The sequence below is a fragment of the Aphelocoma coerulescens genome, unplaced genomic scaffold (genome assembly GCF_041296385.1).
Source record: "Aphelocoma coerulescens isolate FSJ_1873_10779 unplaced genomic scaffold, UR_Acoe_1.0 HiC_scaffold_187, whole genome shotgun sequence".
NCBI lineage: Eukaryota > Metazoa > Chordata > Aves > Passeriformes > Corvidae > Aphelocoma > Aphelocoma coerulescens.
Genome location: NW_027183535.1, coordinates 96,820 through 116,015, shown reverse-complemented (window position 1 = coordinate 116,015; position 19,196 = coordinate 96,820). Strand labels below are relative to the sequence as shown.

At 50.9% G+C, this 19,196-nt stretch overlaps 1 protein-coding gene across 1 annotated transcript; it reads right to left on the bottom strand.

The window, feature by feature from the left end:
- Positions 1-4,308: 4,308 nt before the first annotated feature.
- PFDN6 (prefoldin subunit 6) lies at positions 4,309-19,026 on the bottom strand. Its single transcript, XM_068998905.1, has 5 exons — positions 18,977-19,026; positions 18,530-18,613; positions 14,674-14,744; positions 9,148-9,272; positions 4,309-4,515 (listed from the first exon to the last, which is right to left on the bottom strand). Exons 2-5 carry the CDS (start codon positions 18,591-18,593, stop codon positions 4,416-4,418), a joined length of 360 nt encoding a protein of 119 aa, XP_068855006.1. The 5' UTR covers positions 18,594-18,613; positions 18,977-19,026; the 3' UTR covers positions 4,309-4,415.
- Positions 19,027-19,196: the final 170 nt, after the last annotated feature.

Below are 19,196 nucleotides of genomic sequence, written 5' to 3'. Positions count from 1 at the left end.
CCCAAATCCACCCCAAATCCACCCAAAATCGCCCCAAAATTCCCCCTCAGAGCCTCCGGCCACGCCCACTGCCCCAAGCCACGCCCCCAACCCCAAATCCACCCCAAATTCACCCAAAATTCCCCCTCAGAGCACCCGGCCACGCCCACTGCCCCAAGCCACGCCCCCAACCCCAAATTCACCCCAAATTCACCCAAAATCGCCCCAAAATTCCCCCTCAGAGCCTCCGGCCACGCCCACTGCCCCAAGCCACGCCCACAACCCCGAATCCACCCCAAATCCACCCCAAATCGCCCCAAAATTCCCCCTCAGAGCACCCGGCCACGCCCACAGGGCTCTGGCCACGCCCCCGACCCCAAATCCACCCCAAATTCACCCAAAATCGCCCCAAAATTCCCCCTCAGAGCACGCGGCCACGCCCCCAGCCCCAAGCCACGCCCCCAACCCCAAATCCGCCCCAAATTCACCCAAAATTCCCCCTCAGACCCTCCGGCCACGCCCCCAGACCCCAAATTTGCATATCGGGTACTTGGCCACGCCCCCATCGCCATTTTAGGAAGTTGGCCCCGCCGCTCGGCCCCGCCCCCAGCGCGCAGAATTCCCAAAATTTTGGGGGTTTTGACCCATTTTAAGGGGGATTTTTGGGGTCTGGGGGATCCGAGGATTTTGGGGTGAATCCCCAAAATTTCGGGGGTGCTCAGGACCCCCCAAAATCCCCATTTAGGGCGGGAATTTGAAGCCATTATTTAAAAAACCCCAATTTTGAGGGATTTAGACCCATTTTAAGGGGGATTTTTGGGGTCTGGGGGGGTCTGGGGGGGTCGCAGGATTTTGGGGTGAATCCCCAAAATTTTGGGGGTGCTCAGGACCCCCCAAAATCCCCATTTAGGGCAGGAATTTCAAGCCATTATTTTAAAAAATCCCAATTTTGAGGGATTTAAACCCATTTTAAGGGGGATTTTTGGGGTCTGGGGGGGTCCGGGGAGGTCACAGGATTTTGGGGTGAATCCCAAAATTTTGGGGTGCTCAGGACCCCCCAAAATCCCCATTTAGGGCGGGAATTTGAAGCCGTTATTTAAAAAATCCCAATTTTCAAGGATTTAAACCCATTTTAAGGGGGATTTTTGGGGTCTGGGGGGTCAGAGGATTTAGGGTGAATCCCCAAAATTTTGGGGTGCTCAGGACCCCCCAAAATCCCCATTTAGGGCGGGAATTTAAAGCCATTATTTAAAAAAACCCCAATTTTGAGGGATTTAAACCCATTTTAAGGGGGATTTTTGGGGTCTGGGGGGGTCTGGGGGGGTCGCAGGATTTTGGGGTGAATCCCCAAAATTTTGGGGTGCTCAGGACCCCCAAAATCCCCATTTAGGGCGGGAATCTAAAGCCATTATTTTAAAAATCTCAATTTTGGGGGATTTAAACCCATTTTAAGGGGGATTTTTGGGGTCTGGGGGGGTCCTCGGAGGTCGGATGATTTTGGGGTGAATCCCCAAAATTTCGGGGGTGCTCAGGACCCCCCAAAATCCCCATTTAGGGCGGGAATTCAAAGCCATTATGCAACAAAACCCCAATTTTGAGGGATTTTGACCCATTTTAAGGGGGATTTTTGGGGTCTGGGGGGGTCGGAGGATTTTGGGGGTGAATCCCCAAAATTTCGGGGTGCTCAGGACCCCCCAAAATCCCCATTTAAGGCGGGAATTTAAAGCCATTATTTAAAAAACCCCCAATTTTGAGGGATTTAAACCCATTTTAAGGGGGATTTTTGGGGTCTGGGGGGGTCCGGGGAGGTCACAGGATTTTGGGGTGAATCCCAAAATTTTGGGGTGCTCAGGACCCCCCAAAATCCCCATTTAGGGCGGGAATTTGAAGCCGTTATTTAAAAAATCCCAATTTTCAAGGATTTAAACCCATTTTAAGGGGGATTTTTGGGGTCTGGGGGGTCAGAGGATTTAGGGTGAATCCCCAAAATTTTGGGGTGCTCAGGACCCCCCAAAATCCCCATTTAGGGCGGGAATTTAAAGCCATTATTTAAAAAAACCCCAATTTTGAGGGATTTAAACCCATTTTAAGGGGGATTTTTGGGGTCTGGGGGGGTCTGGGGGGGTCGCAGGATTTTGGGGTGAATCCCCAAAATTTTGGGGTGCTCAGGACCCCCAAAATCCCCATTTAGGGCGGGAATCTAAAGCCATTATTTTAAAAATCTCAATTTTGGGGGATTTAAACCCATTTTAAGGGGGATTTTTGGGGTCTGGGGGGGTCCTCGGAGGTCGGATGATTTTGGGGTGAATCCCCAAAATTTCGGGGGTGCTCAGGACCCCCCAAAATCCCCATTTAGGGCGGGAATTCAAAGCCATTATGCAACAAAACCCCAATTTTGAGGGATTTTGACCCATTTTAAGGGGGATTTTTGGGGTCTGGGGGGGTCGGAGGATTTTGGGGGTGAATCCCCAAAATTTCGGGGTGCTCAGGACCCCCCAAAATCCCCATTTAAGGCGGGAATTTAAAGCCATTATTTAAAAAACCCCCAATTTTGAGGGATTTAAACCCATTTTAAGGGGGATTTTTGGGGTCTGGGGGGGTCTGGGAGGGTCGGGGGATTTTGGGGTGAATCCCTAAAATTTTGGGGGTGCTCAGGACCCCCCAAAATCCCCATTTAGGGCAGGAATTTGAAGCCATTATTTTAAAAAATTCCAATTTTGAAGGATTTAAACCCATTTTAAGGGGGATTTTTGGGGTCTGGGGGGGTCCTCGGAGGTCACAGGATTTTGGGGTGAATCCCCAAAATTTCGGGGGTGCTCAGGACCCCCCAAAATCCCCATTTAGGGCGGGAATTTGAAGCCGTTATTTAAAAACCCCAATTTTGAGGGATTTAGACCCATTTTAAGGGGGATTTTTGGGGTCTGGGGGGGTCGGAGGATTTTGGGGGTGAATCCCCAAAATTTCGGGGGTGCTCAGGACCCCCCAAAATCCCCATTTAAGGCGGGAATTTGAAGCCATTATTTAAAAAACCCCAATTTTGAGGGATTTAAACCCATTTTAAGGGGGATTTTTGGGGACTGGGGGGGTCTGGGGGGGTCGGAGGATTTTGGGGTGAATCCCCAAAATTTCGGGGTGCTCAGGACCCCCCAAAATCCCCATTTAGGGCGGGAATTTGAAGCCGTTATTTAAAAAACCCCAATTTTGAGGGATTTAAACCCATTTTAAGGGGGATTTTTGGGGACTGGGGGGGTCTGGGGGGGTCGCAGGATTTTGGGGTGAATCCCCAAAATTTTGGGGTGCTCACAACCCCCCCCAAAATCCCCATTTTAGGGCGGGAATTTGAAGCCAGTAGTTAAAAAATCCCAATTTTGAAGGATTTAAACCCATTTTAAGGGGGATTTTTGGGGTCCTGGGGGATCCGAGGATTTTGGGGTGAATCCCCAAAATTTCGGGGGTGCTCACAACCCCCCAAAATCCCCATTTAGGGCAGGAATTTGAAGCCATTATTTAAAAAACCCCAATTTTGAAGGATTTAAACCCATTTTAAGGGGGATTTTGGGGTCTGGAGGGTCGGTGGATTTTGGGGTGAATCCCCAAAATTTCGGGGGTGCTCAGGACCCCCCAAAATCCCCATTTAGGGCGGGAATTTAAAGCCATTATGCAACAAAACCCCAATTTTGAGGGATTTAAACCCATTTTAAGGGGGATTTTTGGGGTCTGGGGGGGTCCGGGGAGGTCGCAGGATTTTGGGGTGAATCCCCAAAATTTCGGGGTGCTCACACCCCCCTCCCAACCCCCCATTTTTGGGCATCGAAACCAAACCACGCCGAGACAAAAAATCCTCGTTTTGGGGCCGTTTAATGGAATCGGACGGGGATTTTTGGGGGGGGGATCCGGGATTTTGGCGGGAACGGGAACGGGGGGGACCCCAAATTTTGGGGGTGCTCAGGACCCCCCAAAATCCCCATTTAAGGCGGGAATTTAAAGCCATTATTTAAAAAAACCCAATTTTGAGGGATTTAAACCCATTTTAAGGGGGATTTTTGGGGTCCTGGGAGGTCGCAGGATTTTGGGGTGAATCCCCAAAATTTCGGGGTGCGCAGGACCCCCCAAAATCCCCATTTAGGGCGGGAATTTAAAGCCATTATGCAACAAAACCCCAATTTTGAGGGATTTAAACCCATTTTAAGGGGGATTTTTGGGGTCTGGGGGGGTTTGGGGGCTCCGAGGATTTTGGGGTGAATCCCCAAAATTTCGGGGTGCTCACAACCCCCCCCCCCCCCCCCCCCATTTTTGGGCATCGAAACCAAACCACGCCGAGACAAAAAATCCTCGTTTTGGGGCCGTTTAATGGAATCGGACGGGGATTTTTGGGGGGGGGATCCGGGATTTTGGCGGGAACGGGAACGGGGGGGACCCCCAAATTTTGGGGGTGCTCAGGCCTTGCCCTGCAGCTCCTGCTGGAGCCTCCCCAGGAGCTGCCGCTGCTGCTCCGAGCGCTGCTCCAGCTCCTGCATCTGCTGCTCGTAGCGCTTCCTGCCGGAGACGCCCTTCCGTTTTCCGGGGCTTTTTTGCCCTTTTTCCCCTCTTTTTTACCCAATTTTTGGCCCTTTTTCCCCTCTTTTTTACCCATTTTTTTGCCCTTTTCCCCCTCTTTTTTACCCATTATTTTGCCCTTTTCCCCTCTTTTTTCCCCAATTTTTTGCCCTTTTTCCCCTCTTTCTTCCCCATTTTTTTGCCCTTTTTCCCCTCTTTTTTACCCAATTTTTGGCCCTTTTTCCCCTCTTTTTTACCCATTTTTTTGCCCTTTTCCCCCTCTTTTTTACCCATTATTTTGCCCTTTTCCCCTCTTTTTTCCCCAATTTTTTGCCCTTTTTCCCCTCTTTCTTCCCCATTTTTTTGCCCTTTTTCCCCTCTTTTTTACCCAATTTTTTCCCCTTTTTCCCCTCTTTTTTACCCAATTTTTTGCCCTTTTTCCGCTCTTTTTTTCCCATTTTTTTGCCCTTTTTCCCCTCTTTTTTCCCCAATTTTTTGCCCTTTCCCCCTCCTTTTTTACCCAATTTTTTTGCCCTTTTCCCCCTCTTTTTTCCCCATTTTTTGCCCTTTTTCCGCTCTTTTTTACCCATTTTATTGCCCTTTTTCCCCTCTTTTTTTCCCATTTTTTTGCCCTTTTTCCCCTCTTTTTTACCCATTTTTTTGCCCTTTTTCCACTCTTTTTTCCCCATTTTTTTGCCCTTTTTCCCCTCTTTTTTCCCCAATTTTTTGCCCTTTTCCCCCTCTTTTTTACCCAATTTTTGGCCCTTTTTCCCCTCTTTTTTCCCCAATTTTTTGCCCTTTTTCCGCTATTTTTTACCCAATTTTTTGACCTTTTTCCCCTCTTTTTTACCAATTTTTTGCCCTTTTTCCCCTCTTTTTTACCCATTTTTTTGCCCTTTTCCCCCTCTTTTTTACCCATTATTTTGCCCTTTTCCCCTCTTTTTTCCCCAATTTTTTGCCCTTTTTCCCCTCTTTCTTCCCCATTTTTTTGCCCTTTTTCCCCTCTTTTTTACCCAATTTTTTCCCCTTTTTCCCCTCTTTTTTACCCAATTTTTTGCCCTTTTTCCGCTCTTTTTTTCCCATTTTTTTGCCCTTTTTCCCCTCTTTTTTCCCCAATTTTTTGCCCTTTCCCCCTCCTTTTTTACCCAATTTTTTTGCCCTTTTCCCCCTCTTTTTTCCCCATTTTTTGCCCTTTTTCCGCTCTTTTTTACCCATTTTATTGCCCTTTTTCCCCTCTTTTTTTCCCATTTTTTTGCCCTTTTCCCCCTCTTTTTTACCCATTTTTTTGCCCTTTTTCCACTCTTTTTACCCCAATTTTTTGCCCTTTTTCCCCTCTTTTTTACCCAATTTTTTTGCCCCTTTTCCCTCTTTTTACCCCAATTTTTGGCCCTTTTTCCCCTCTTTTTTCCCCAATTTTTTGCCCTTTTTCCGCTATTTTTTACCCAATTTTTTGACCTTTTTCCCCTCTTTTTTACCAATTTTTTGCCCTTTTTCCCCTCTTTTTTACCCATTTTTTTGCCCTTTTCCCCCTCTTTTTTACCCATTTTTTTGCCCTTTTCCCCCTCTTTTTTACCCATTATTTTGCCCTTTTCCCCTCTTTTTTCCCCAATTTTTTGCCCTTTTTCCCCTCTTTCTTCCCCATTTTTTTGCCCTTTTTCCCCTCTTTTTTACCCAATTTTTTCCCCTTTTTCCCCTCTTTTTTACCCAATTTTTTGCCCTTTTTCCCCTCTTTTTTCCCCAATTTTTTGCCCTTTTTCCCCTCTTTTTTCCCCAATTTTTTTGCCCTTTTTCCCCTCTTTTTTACCCAATTTTTTGCCCTTTTTCCCCTCTTTTTTACCCAATTTTTTGCCCTTTATCCCCTCTTTTTTACCCTATTTTTTGCCCTTTTTCCCCTCTTTTTTCCCCAATTTTTTGCCCTTTTTCCCCTCTTTTTCCCCCAATTTTTTGCCCCTTTTCCCCTCTTTTTTCCCATTTTTTTGCCCTTTTCCCCTCTTTTTTACCCATTTTTTGTCCTTTTTCCCCGCTTTTTTCCCCATTTTTTGTCATTTTTCCCCTCTTTTTTTCCCCAATTTTTTGCCCTTTTTCCCCTCTTTTTTACCCATTTTTTCGTCCTTTTTCCCCTCTTTCTTCCCCATTTCTTTGCCCTTTTCCCCCTCTTTTTTACCCATTTTTTCGTCCTTTTTCCCCTCTTTCTTCCCCATTTGTTTGTCCTTTTCCCCCTCTTTTTTACCCATTTTTTTGCCCTTTTTCCCCTCTTTTTTCCCCAATTTTGACGGTTTTTCCCCCTTCTTTCCCTCGTTTTTTTCTGTCTTTTTTCCCTTTTTTTTCCCTCTTTTCCCCCCTTTTTTTCCCCTTTTTTCCCTCTTTTTCCCCCCTTTTTTCCTCCCCTTTTCCTCCCCTTTTCCCCCCATTTCCCCCTTTTTCCCCATTTTTGCCCAAACTGCCCGTTTTTCACCCCAAAACCCCGCTCAAATCTCGGCGCCTCCCCCCTTTATTTCCCCCCATTTTTTCCCCCCTTTTTTCCCCTTTTTCCCCCATTTCCCCCTTTCCCCCCATTTTTGCCCAAACCGCCCGTTTTTCACCCCAAATCCCCGCTCACATCTTGGCGCCCCTCCCCCCCTTTTTTTCCCATTTTCCCCCCTTTTTTCCCCCATTTTCCCCCATTTTTCCCCCATTTCCCCATTTTTGACCAAACCGCCCGTTTTTCACCCCCAAAACCCCGCTCACATCTTGGCGCCCCCTCCCTTTATTTCCCCCCTTTTTTCCCATTTCTCCCCATTTTTCCCCCATTTTCCCCCCTTTTCCCCCCCATTTTTCCCCTTTCCCCCCCCCCATTTTCCCCTTTTTTCCCATTTCCCCAGTTTTGCCTAAACTGCCCGTTTTTCACCCCAAATCCACGCTCACATCTTGGCGCCCCCCCCCTTTATTTCCCCCCTTTTTTTCCCATTTTTGCCCCCCATTTTTCCCCCCTTTTCCCCATTTTTCCCTTTTTCCCCCATTTCTCCCCATTTTTGCCCAAACCGCCCGTTTTTCACCCCAAATCCCCCGCTCACATCTTGGCGCCCCCCCCTTTGTTTCCCCCCTTTTTTTCCCATTTCCCCCCATTTTTTCCCCCCATTTTTCCCATTTCCCCCCATTTTTTCTCCCCATTCCCCCCCATTTCCCCCCCATTTCTCCCCATTTTTGCCCAAACTTTGCATTTTTCACCCCAAAACCCCACTCACATCTCGGCGCCCCCCCCTTTATTTCCCCCCTTTTTTTCCCATTTCCCCCCATTTTTTCCGCCCTTTTTTCCCCCCATTTTTCCCCCTTTTTCCCCATTTTTCCCTTTTTCCCCCATTTCCCCATTTTTGCCCAAACTTTGCGTTTTTCACCCCAAAACCCCGCTCACATCTCGGCGCCCCCCCCCTTTATTTCCCCCCTTTTTTTCCTCATTTCCCCTCGTTTTTTCCCCATTTTCCCCTTTTTTTCCCTCATTTTTTCCCCCCATTTCCCCATTTTTGCCCAAACCGCCCGTTTTTCACCCCAAATCCCCGCTCACATCACGGCGCCCCTCCCCCCCTTTTTTTCCCATTTTCCCCCATTTTTCCCCCTTTTCTTAACCATTTTTGCCCTTTATCCCTGCTTTTCCCCCATTTTGCCCAAACCACCCGTTTTTCACCCCAAAACCCTGCTCACATCTCAGTGCCCCCCCCTTTTTCCCCCCATTTTTTCCCTTTTTCCCCATTTTTCCCCATTTTCCCCTTTTTTCCCCATTTTTGCCCAAACCGCCCGTTTTTCACCCCCAAACCCCGCTCACATCTTGGTGCCCCCTCCCTTTATTTCCCCCCTTTTTTCCCATTTCTCCCCATTTTTCCCCCATTTTCCCCCCTTTTCCCCCCATTTTTCCCCTTTCCCCCCCCCCATTTTCCCCTTTTTTCCCATTTCCCCAGTTTTGCCCAAACTGCCCGTTTTTCACCCCAAATCCACGCTCACATCTTGGCGCCCCCCCCTTTATTTCCCCCCTTTTTTTCCCATTTTTGCCCCCCCTTTTTCCCCCTTTTTCCCCATTTTTCCCTTTTTCCCCCCATTTCTCCCCATTTTTGCCCAAACCGCCCGTTTTTCACCCCCAAATCCCCGCTCACATCTTGGCGCCCCCCCCTTTGTTTCCCCCCTTTTTTTCCAATTTCCCCCCATTTTTTCCCCCCATTTTTCCCATTTCCCCGCCATTTTTTCTCCCCATTCCCCCCCATTTCCCCCCCATTTCTCCCCATTTTTGCCCAAACTTTGCATTTTTCACCCCAAAACCCCACTCACATCTCGGCGCCCCCCCCTTTATTTCCCCCCTTTTTTTCCCATTTCCCCCCATTTTTTCCGCCCTTTTTTCCCCCCATTTTTCCCCCTTTTTCCCCATTTTTCCCTTTTTCCCCCATTTCCCCATTTTTGCCCAAACTTTGCGTTTTTCACCCCAAAACCCCGCTCACATCTCGGCGCCCCCCCCTTTATTTCCCCCCTTTTTTTCCCATTTCCCCTCATTTTTTCCCCCATTTCCCCCCATTTTTCCCCCATTTCCCCCATTTTTCCCCCCCCATTCCCCCCCATTTCCCCATTTTTGCCCAAACTTTGCGTTTTTCACCCCAAAACCCGGCTCACATCTCGTTCCCGATGTACTCGAGCCGTTTGGCCACGGTGCCGCGGGCGTCGCGCGGCCGCTGCCGCACCAGCACCGGGCCCAGCAGCTTGAACACGGGGCAGGCGTCGTCCAGCAGCCGCAGCTCCTGAGAGACGGGAAATTTGGGCTGAAAAACGGCCGTTTTGGGCAAAAAATCGACAATTTTGGGCAAAAATGGCCATTTTTGGAAAAAAGAGCCGATTTGGGGTGAGAAATGGCCAATTTGGGGTCAGAAATGGCCGATTTGGGCAGCTTGAACATGGGGCAGGGCGTCGTCCAGCAGCCGCAGCTCCTGCGAGAGGGCGAATTTGGGGTGAAAAACGGCCGTTTTGGGCAAAAAATTGACAATTTTGGCAAAAATGGCCATTTTTGGAAAAAAGAGCCGATTTGGGGTCGAGAAATGGCCAATTTGGGGTCAGAAAGGGCCGATTTGGGCAGCTTGAACACGGGGCAGGCGTCGTCCAGCAGCCGCAGCTCCTGAGGGAAGGGAAATTTGGGCTGAAAAACGGCCGTTTTGGGCAAAAAATCGACAATTTTGGGCAAAAATGGCCATTTTTGGAAAAAAGAGCCGATTTGGGTCGAGAAATGGCCAATTTGGGGTCAGAAAGGGCCGATTTGGGCAGCTTGAACACGGGGCAGGCGTCGTCCAGCAGCCGCAGCTCCTGCGAGAGGGCGAATTTGGGCTGAAAAACGGCCGTTTTGGGCAAAAAATCGACAATTTTGGGCAAAAATGGCCATTTTTGGAAAAAAGAGCCGATTTGGGGTGAGAAATGGCCAATTTGGGGTGAGAAATGGCCGCTTTGGGCAGCTTGAACACGGGGCAGGGGGTCGTCCAGCAGCCGCAGCTCCTGAGGGAGGGGAAATTTGGGCTGAAAAACGGCCCTTTTGGGCAAAAAATCGACAATTTTGGGCAAAAATGGCCATTTTTGGAAAAAAGAGCCGATTTGGGGTGAGAAATGGCCAATTTGGGGTCAGAAAGGGCCGATTTGGGCAGCTTGAACACGGGGCAGGCGTCGTCCAGCAGCCGCAGCTCCTGAGGGAGGGGAAATTTGGGCTGAAAAACGGCCCTTTTGGGCAAAAAATTGACAATTTTGGGGCAAAAATGGCCATTTTTGGAAAAAAGAGCCGATTTGGGGTGAGAAATGGCCAATTTGGGGTCAGAAAGGGCCGATTTGGGCAGCTTGAACACGGGGCAGGCGTCGTCCAGCAGCCGCAGCTCCTGAGGGAGGGGAAATTTGGGGTGAAAAACGGCCGTTTTGGGCAAAAAATCGACAATTTTGGACAAAAATAGCCATTTTTGGAAAAAAGAGCCGATTTGGGTCGAGAAATGGCCAATTTGGGGTCAGAAAGGGCCGATTTGGGCAGCTTGAACACGGGGCAGGCGTCGTCCAGCAGCCGCAGCTCCTGAGAGACGGGAAATTTGGGCTGAAAAACGGCCGTTTTGGGCAAAAAATCGACAATTTTGGGCAAAAATGGCCATTTTTGGAAAAAAGAGCCGATTTGGGGTGAGAAATGGCCAATTTGGGGTCAGAAAGGGCCGATTTGGGCAGCTTGAACACGGGGCAGGCGTCGTCCAGCAGCCGCAGCTCCTGAGGGAAGGGAAATTTGGGCTGAAAAACGGCCGTTTTGGGCAAAAAATCGACAATTTTGGCAAAAATGGCCATTTTTGGAAAAAAGAGCCGATTTGGGTCGAGAAATGGCCAATTTGGGGTCAGAAAGGGCCGATTTGGGCAGCTTGAACACGGGGCAGGCGTCGTCCAGCAGCCGCAGCTCCTGAGAGACGGGAAATTTGGGCTGAAAAACGGCCGTTTTGGGCAAAAAATCGACAATTTTGGGCAAAAATGGCCATTTTTGGAAAAAAGAGCCGATTTGGGGTGAGAAATGGCCAATTTGGGGTCAGAAAGGGCCGATTTGGGCAGCTTGAACACGGGGCAGGCGTCGTCCAGCAGCCGCAGCTCCTGAGGGAAGGGAAATTTGGGCTGAAAAAACGGCCGTTTTGGGTAAAAAATTGACAATTTTGGGCAAAAATGGCCATTTTTGGAAAAAAGAGCCGATTTGGGGTGAGAAATGGCCAATTTGGGGTCAGAAAGGGCCGATTTGGGCAGCTTGAACACGGGGCAGGCGTCGTCCAGCAGCCGCAGCTCCTGAGGGAGGGGAAATTTGGGCTGAAAAACGGCCGTTTTGGGCAAAAAATCGACAATTTTGGGCAAAAATGGCCATTTTTGGAAAAAAGAGCCGATTTGGGGTGAGAAATGGCCAATTTGGGGTCAGAAAGGGCCGATTTGGGCAAAAACTGACACTTTGGGCCCAGAAATGGCCAATTTGGGCAAAAAAGCGATAGTTTGGGGTCAGAAACGGCCAATTTGGGCAAAAAGGGACATTTTGGGCTCAGAAATGGCCAATTTGGGGTCAGAAATGGCCATTTTGGGGTGAGAAATGGCCATTTTGGGCAAAAAGGGACATTTTGGGCTCAGAAATGGCTGATTTGGGCAAAAAGGGACATTTTGGGGCCAGAAATGGCCGATTTGGGCAAATGGGGATTTTGGGGTCAGAAATGGCAAATTTGGGCAAAAACGGACATTTTCAGCTCAGAAACTGCCAATTTGGGCAAAAAGGGACATTTTGGGCTCAGAAATGGCCGATTTGGGCAAAAAGGGACATTTTGGGGTGAGAAACGGCCAATTTGGGCTCAGAAATGGCCATTTTGGGCAAAAAGGGACATTTTGGGCTCAGAATCGGCCGATTTGGGCAAAAAGAGACATTTTGGGGTCAGAAATGGCCAATTTGGGCAAAAAAGCGATAGTTTGGGGTCAGAAATGGCCAATTTGGGCAAAAAGGGACATTTTGGGCTCAGAAACGGCCAATTTGGGCAAAAAGGGACATTTTGGGCTCAGAAACGGCCATTTTGGGCAAATGGGGATTTTTGGGGGCAAAAGGGGGAATTTTGGAAGAAAACCAGGATTTTTTGGGGGGAAAAAGGAGGATTTTGGGGGAAAAATGGGATTTTTTGGGGGAAAAAGGAGGATTTTGGGGGAAAAAAATGGGATTTTTTGGGGGAAATGGGGGAATTTAGAAGAGAAAATGGGATTTTTTGGGGAAAAAAAGGGATTTTTTGGGGGAAAAATGGGATTTTTTGGGGGGGAAATGGGGGAATTTCGGAGCAAAAAAGGGATTTTTGGGGGAGAAAAGGAGGATTTTGGGGGAAAATGGGATTTTTGGGCGGAAAAGGGTGGATTTAGGAGGAAAAATGGGATTTTGGGGGGAAAAAATGGGATTTTTTTGGGGGAAATGGGGGAATTTAGGAGAAAAAAGGGGATTTTTGGGGAAAAAAAGGGATTTTTGGGGGGAAAAATGGGATTTTTGGGCGGAAAAAGGGTGAATTTAGGAAAAAAAATGGGATATTTTGGGGAAAAATGAGATTTTTGGGGGAAAAGGAGATTTTGGGGGAAAAATGGGGATTTTGGGGGGAAAATGGGGATTTTATGAGACAAAAAGGGGAATTTAGGAGAAAAAATGGGATTTTAGGGGGGAAAAGAAGATTTGGGGGGAAATGGGATTTTGGGGGGAAAAATGGGATTTTTTGGGGAAAAGGGGATTTTTGGGAGGATTTTTGGGGGGTTTAGGAGAAAAAAATGGGGATTTTTGGAGAAAAAATGGGTTTTGGGGGGGAAAAGAGGGGTTTAGGAAAAAAATGGGATTTTGGGGGAGAAAAATGGGATTTTGGAGAAAAAATGGGGATTTTGGGGAAAAAAATTGGGATTTTGGGGGGAAAAATGGGAATTTGGGGGGAAAAAGGAGGATTGGGGGGAAAAATGGGATTTTGGGGGGAAAAATGGGATTTTTTGGGGGGATTTTGGGGGAATTTAGGAGAAAAAAGGGGATTTTTGGGGAGAAAATGAGGATTTCGGGGGGAAATGGGGATTTAGGAGCAAAAAGGGGATTTTTGGGGGGAAAAAGGGGGAATTTAGGAGAGAAAATGGGATTTTTGGGGGGGGTGGGGGTTTTGGGGGGAAATGGGATTTTTGGGGGGGTTTTGGGAGGTTTTGGGGAGGTTTTGGGGAGGTTTTGGGGTATTTTTGGGGAGGTTCTGGGGGGGGTCTTTGGGGCAGTTTTAGGGTGGATTTTGGGATATTTTTGGGGTATTTTTGGGGCAGTTTTAGGAATATTTTTGGGGTATTTTTGGGGTGGTTCTGGGGGTAGTTTTTGGGGTGCTTTTGGGGGGTTTTTGAGGTATTTTTGGGGTGGTTTTGGGGGGGTCTTTGGGGGCAGCTTTAGGGGGGTTTTTGGGGTGTTTTTGGGGTATTTTTGGGGTGGTTTTTGGGGTATTTTTGGGGTGGTTTTTGGGGTATTTTAGGGGCAGTTTTAGGGTGTATTTTGGGGTATTTTTGGGGAGGTTTTGGGGTGCTTTCGGGGAAGTTTTTGGGGAGGTTTTGGGGGGTCTTTGAGGCAGTTTTAGGATGGGTTTTGGGGTATTTTTGGGTTTTTTTGGGGGGGGTTTTGGGGTGGATTTTGGGGCATTTTTGGGGGGATTTTGGGGCAGTTTTGGGGTGGGTTTTGGGATGTTTTTGGGGAGGTTTTCGGGGGTTTTTGGGGCAGTTTTAGGGTGGATTTTTGGGGAGTTTCTGGGGAGGTTTTGGGGTACTTTTGGGGAGGTTTTGGGAGTAGTTTTTGGGGTGCTTTTGGGGGGGTTTTGGGGAGGTTTTGGGGGGATTTTGGGGCAGCTTTAGGGGGGTTTTTGGGGTATTTTTGAGGGGTTTTTGGGGTATTTTTGGGGTCGTTTTGGGGTTGTTTCGGGGGAGGTTTTGGGATATTTTTGGGGTGGTTTTGGGGGGAGTTTTGGGGTGGGTTTTGGGGTATTTTTGGGGGCAGTTTTGGGGTGGTTTTAGGGGTATTTTTGGGGAGTTTCTGGGGAGGTCTTTGGGGCAGTTTCAAGGTGGATTTTGGGGTATTTTTGGGGAGGTTTTGGGGGGCTCTTTGGGGTAGTTTTAGGGTGGATTTTGGGATTTTTTGGGGAGGTTTTGAGGGTAGTTTTTGGGGTGCTTTTGAGGGGGTTTTTGGGGAGGTTTTGGGGGATTTTGGGGCAGCTTTAGGGGGGTTTTGGGGGTATTTTTGGGGTGGTTTTTGGGGTATTTTTGGGGTGGTTTTGCGGGGGTTTTTGGGGAGGTTCTGGGGAGATTTTTGGGGCAGTTTTAGGGCGGATTTTGGGGTATTTTTGGGGACGTTCTGGGGGGGTTTGGGGGCAGTTTTAGGGTGGATTTTGGGGTATTTTTGGGGCAGTTTTGGGGGAGGTTTTGGGGTATTTTTGGGGAGGTTTTGGGGTTGCCTTTGGGGTTGTTTTAGGGTGGATTTTGGGGTATTTTTGGGGAGGTTCTGGGGGGGTTTTGGGGCAGTTTTAGGGTGGATTTTGGGGTATTTTTGGGGAGGTTCTGGGGGGGTTTTGGGGCAGTTTTAGGGTGGATTTTGGGATGTTTTTGGGGTGCTTTTGGGGTATTTTTGGGGTTGCCCACCTCCTGCACGATGTTGTTCTCGGTCAGCTGCGTCTCCAGTTTCTGCCTCGCCGCCACCGCCCGGCCCAGCTCTGGGGGGGGGAAGGGGGGGACCCCAAAAATGAGGCTGAGAGTGGGGGGGGGGGGGGGAGACCCCAAAACCCCGGGGGGGGGGCAGGACCTGAAAATGGGGGGGAGGAGGGGTCTCAGAGGGAGTTGGGGAAGGAATTTTGGGGGGATTCTGAGGGTTTTTGGGGGTCCTGAGGGGGTTTGGGGAGCTCTGGGAGGGTTTTGGGGGGTCCTGAGGGAGTTGGGGGGGGATTTTGGGGGGGTTTCGAGGGTTTTTGGGGGTCCCGGGGGGGGTCTGAGGGATTCTGGTGAGGTTTTGGGGGTCCTGAGGGGGTTTGGGGAGCTCTGGGAGGGTTTTGGGGGGTCCCAAGGGAGTTTGGGGGGGATTTTGGGGGGGTCTCGAGGGTTTTTGGGGGTCCCAGGGGGGGTTTGGGGATTTTGGGGGGTCTCAAGGGAGTTTGGGGGGGGATTTTGGGGGGGTCTCGAGGGTTTTTGGGGGTCCCAGGGGGGGTTTGAGGAGCTTTGGGGGGGTCCCAAGGGAGTTGGGGGGGGATTTTGGGGGGGCTTTCGAGGGTTTTTGGGGGTCCCAGGTGGAGTTTGAGGGATTCTGGGGAGGTTTTGGGGGTCCTGAGGGGGCTTGGGGAGCTCTGGGAGGGTTTTGGGGGATCCCAAGGGAGTTTGGGGGGGATTTTGGGGGGGGGGTTTTGAGGGTTTTTGGGGGTCCCAGGGGGGGTTTGAGGAGCTTTGGGGGGTCCCAAGGGAGTTTGGGGGGGATTTTGGGGGGGGTCTCGAGGGTTTTTGGGGGTCCTGGGGGTGGTTTGGGGAGCTTTGGGGGGTCCCAAGGGAGTTTGGGGGGGATTTTGGGGGGATTTTGAGGGTTTTTGGGGATCCCAGGGGGGGTTTGGGGATTTTGGGGGGTCCCAAGGGAGTTTGGGGGGATTTTGGGGGGATTTTGAGGGTTTTTGGGGGTCCCAGGTGGAGTTTGAGGGATTTTGGGGAGGTTTTGGGGGTCCTGAGGGGGTTTGGGGAGCTCTGGGAGGGTTTTGGGGGGTCCCAAGGGAGTTTGGGGGGGGATTTTGGGGGGGTCTCGAGGGTTTTTGGGGGTCCCAGGGGGGGTTTGGGGATTTTGGGGGGTCCCAAGGGAGTTTGGGGGGGATTTTGGGGGGTTTCGAGGGTTTTTGGGGGTCCCAGGGGGGTTTGGGGATTTTGGGTGGTCCCAAGGGAGTTTGGGGGGGATTTTGGGGGGGGTCTCGAGGGATTTTGGGGGTCCCAGGGGGGGTCTGAGGAGCTTTGGGGGGGTCCCAAGGGAGTTTGGGGGGATTTTGGGGGGGTCTCGAGGGTTTTTGGGGGCCCTGGGGGTGGTTTGGGGAGCTTTGGGGGGTCCCAAGGGAGTTTGGGGGGGATTTTGGGGGGATCTCGAGGGTCTTTGGGTTCCCAGGGGGGGTTTGGGGAGCTCTGGGGGGTCCCAAGGGAGTTTGGGGGGGGTTTTGGGGGGATTTTGAGGGTTTTTGGGGGTCCCAGGGGGGGTTTGAGGAGCTTTGGGGGGGTCCCAAGGGAGTTTGGGGGGGATTTTGGGGGGGTCTCGAGGGTTTTTGGGGGTCCCAGGGGGGGTGTGGGGAGGTTTTGGGGGTCCCAAGGGAGTTTGGGGGGGGATTTTGGGGGGGTCTCGAGGGTTTTTGGGGGTCCCAGGGGGGTTTGGGGAGCTTTGGGGGGGTCCCAAGGGAGTTTGGGGGGAATTTTGGGGGGGTCTCGAGGGTTTTTGGGGGTCCCAGGGGGGGTTTGGGGAGCTTTGGGTGGTCCCAAGGGAGCTTGGGGGGGATTTTGGGGGGGTCTCGAGGGTTTTTGGGGGGTCCCAGGTGGAGTTTGAGGGATTCTGGGGAGGTTTTGGGGGTCCTGAGGGGGCTTGGGGAGCTCTGGGAGGGTTTTGGGGGGTCCCGAGGGAGTTTGGGGGGGATTTTGGGGGGGGGGGTTTTGAGGGTTTTTGGGGGTCCCAGGGGGGGTTTGGGGATTTTAGGGGGTCCCAAGGGAGTTTGGGGGGGATTTTGGGGGGGTTTGAGGGTTTTTGGGGGTCCTGAGGGGGTTTGGGGAGCTCTGGGAGGGTTTTGGGGGGTCCCAAGGGAGTTTGGGGGGGATTTTGGGGGGGGTCTCGAGGGTTCTTGGGGGGTCTCGGGGGGGTTTGGGGAGCTCTGGGGGGTCCCAAGGGAGTTTGGGGGGGATTTTGGGGGGATTTTGAGGGTTTTTGGGGGTCCCAGGGGGAGTTTGGGGATTTTGGGGGGTCCCAAGGGAGTTTGGGGGGGATTTTGGGGGGGTCTCGAGGGTTTTTGGGAGTCCCAGGGGGGTTTGGGGAGCTTTGGGGGGGTCCCAAGGGAGTTTGGGAGGGATTTTGGGGGGGTCTCAGGGGTTTTTGGGGGTCCCGGGGGAATTTGAGGGATTTTGGGGAGGTTTTGGGGGTTTTTGGGCAAGTTTGGGTGGTTTGGGAATGGCAAGGGAGGTTTGGGGGTGCCAGGAGGGGTTTTGGGGGGATTTTGGGGGATTTTTGGGCTTTTGGGGGGGGATTTTTAGAAATTTGGGGGGGGGGGAATTTTTGATGGTTTTTTTTGGGGGATTTTTTGGCGTGTTTTGGGGGATTTTGGGTGGGTTGGGGGATTTTTGGGGTGTTTTTTGGGACTTTTTGGAGGATTTTGGGGTGTTTTGGGGTGGTTCTTTGGGGCTTCTGGGGGGGGTTTTTGGGGTGATTTTTTGGGGACTTTTGGGGTGTTTTGGGGATTATTTTGGGGGATTTTTGGGGTGATCTTTGGATTTTTTGGAGGATTTTGGGGTATTTTGGGGTGGTTCTTGGGGGTTTTTTGGGGCTTTTCTTTTGGGGAGTTTTGGGGTATTTTTCAGATTATTTGGGGGGGATTTTTGGAAGATTTTTGGGGGGATTTGGGGGGGTTTTGGGGGTGTTTTTTTGGAGACTTTTGGGGTGTTTTTGGGATCCTTTGGGGTGATTCTTGGGGTGTTTTTTGGGGGGGTTTGGGGGTGTTTTCGGGATTATTTCGGGGGATTTTTGGGGAGATTTTGGGATTTTTTGGAGGATTTTGCGGTATTTTGGGGTGGTTCTTGGGGGTTTTTTGGGGTTTTTCTTTTGGGGAGTTTTGGGGTGTTTTTGGGATTTTTGGGGAGATTTTTGGGGTGGTTCTTGGGGGCTTTTGGGGAGGTTTTTGGGGCGATTTTTTGGGGACTTTTGGGGTGCTTTTGGGATTATTTGGGGGGATTTTTGGGGTGTTTTTTTGGTGGTTCTTGGGGGGATTTGAGGGGTTTCTGGGGTGCTTTTTTAGGGACTTTTGGGATGTTTTTGGGATTATTTGGGGGGATTTTTGGGGTGGCTTTTGGGGGGATTTGGGGGGGTTTTGGGGGCGATTTTTTGGGGACTTTTGGGGTGTTTTTGGGATTCTTTGGGGTGATTCTTGAGGTGTTTTTTGGGTGGTTTTTAGGGGGATTCGGGGGTGTTTTGGGGATTATTTTGGGGGATTTTGGGGTGTTTTTGGGATTATTTTGGGGGATTTTGGGGAAGATTTTGGGATTTTTTGGAGGATTTTGGGGTATTTTGGGGTGGTTCTTGGGGGTTTTTTGGGGTTTTTCTTTTGGGGAGTTTTGGGGTGTTTTTGGGATTATTTGGAGGAATTTTTGGAAGATTTTTGGGGGGATTTGGGGGGGTTTTGGGGGCTTTTTTTGGGGACCTTTGGGATGCTTTTGGGATTCTTTGGGGTGATTCTTGGGGTGTTTTTTGGGGGGATTTGGGGGGGTTTTTGGGGGGCGTTCTCACCCTTCTGTAGCTGCTGATACTTCTCCAGCTCCGCCTGGAGCTTCTTCTGCAGCGGCTCCGCCATGGGGGGGTGGGGGGGGGGACCTTTTTTTGGGGTGGGGGGGGGGAGCTTTGGGGTCACCCTGTGGGATCCCCCCCCTCCCCCACCCCCAAAATCCCCTCTGCCCCCACAGGAACCCCCCCAAACCCCGAAGAACCCCCGAAAATCCCCCCAAAACCCCCCCAGACCCCCTCCAATCCCCTCGTGACCCCCCCAAATTCCCCCAAAACCCCAAAATTCCCCGCGGGACCCCCCCCAAACCCATCCTGGACCCTTCACCGGCCTCAGATCCAGCCCGGGACCCTCAAATTCCTCTCAGGACCCTCCAAAATTCCCTCGGCCACCCCAAAACCCCTCCTAAACCCCAAAATCCCCCCAAATTTCCCCTCCCCCCCCCCGTTTTTTACCCTCCGCTCTCCGCGCGCGCCTCCAACGCCCTCAGGCCATGCCCCCTTCGCTCTGCGCACGCGCGGCCACGCCCCCAGCCCCGCCCAGCCGCCAAGCCACGCCCACTCATGCCCATATATGGAAACGGCGTCTCCCTCCTGGCCACGCCCCCTCCCAGCGCGCCGGCCGCGGCCTGAGGCGCCCCTCCCCCCCTCCCCCTTTCCCCTCCCCTCAGGGCGG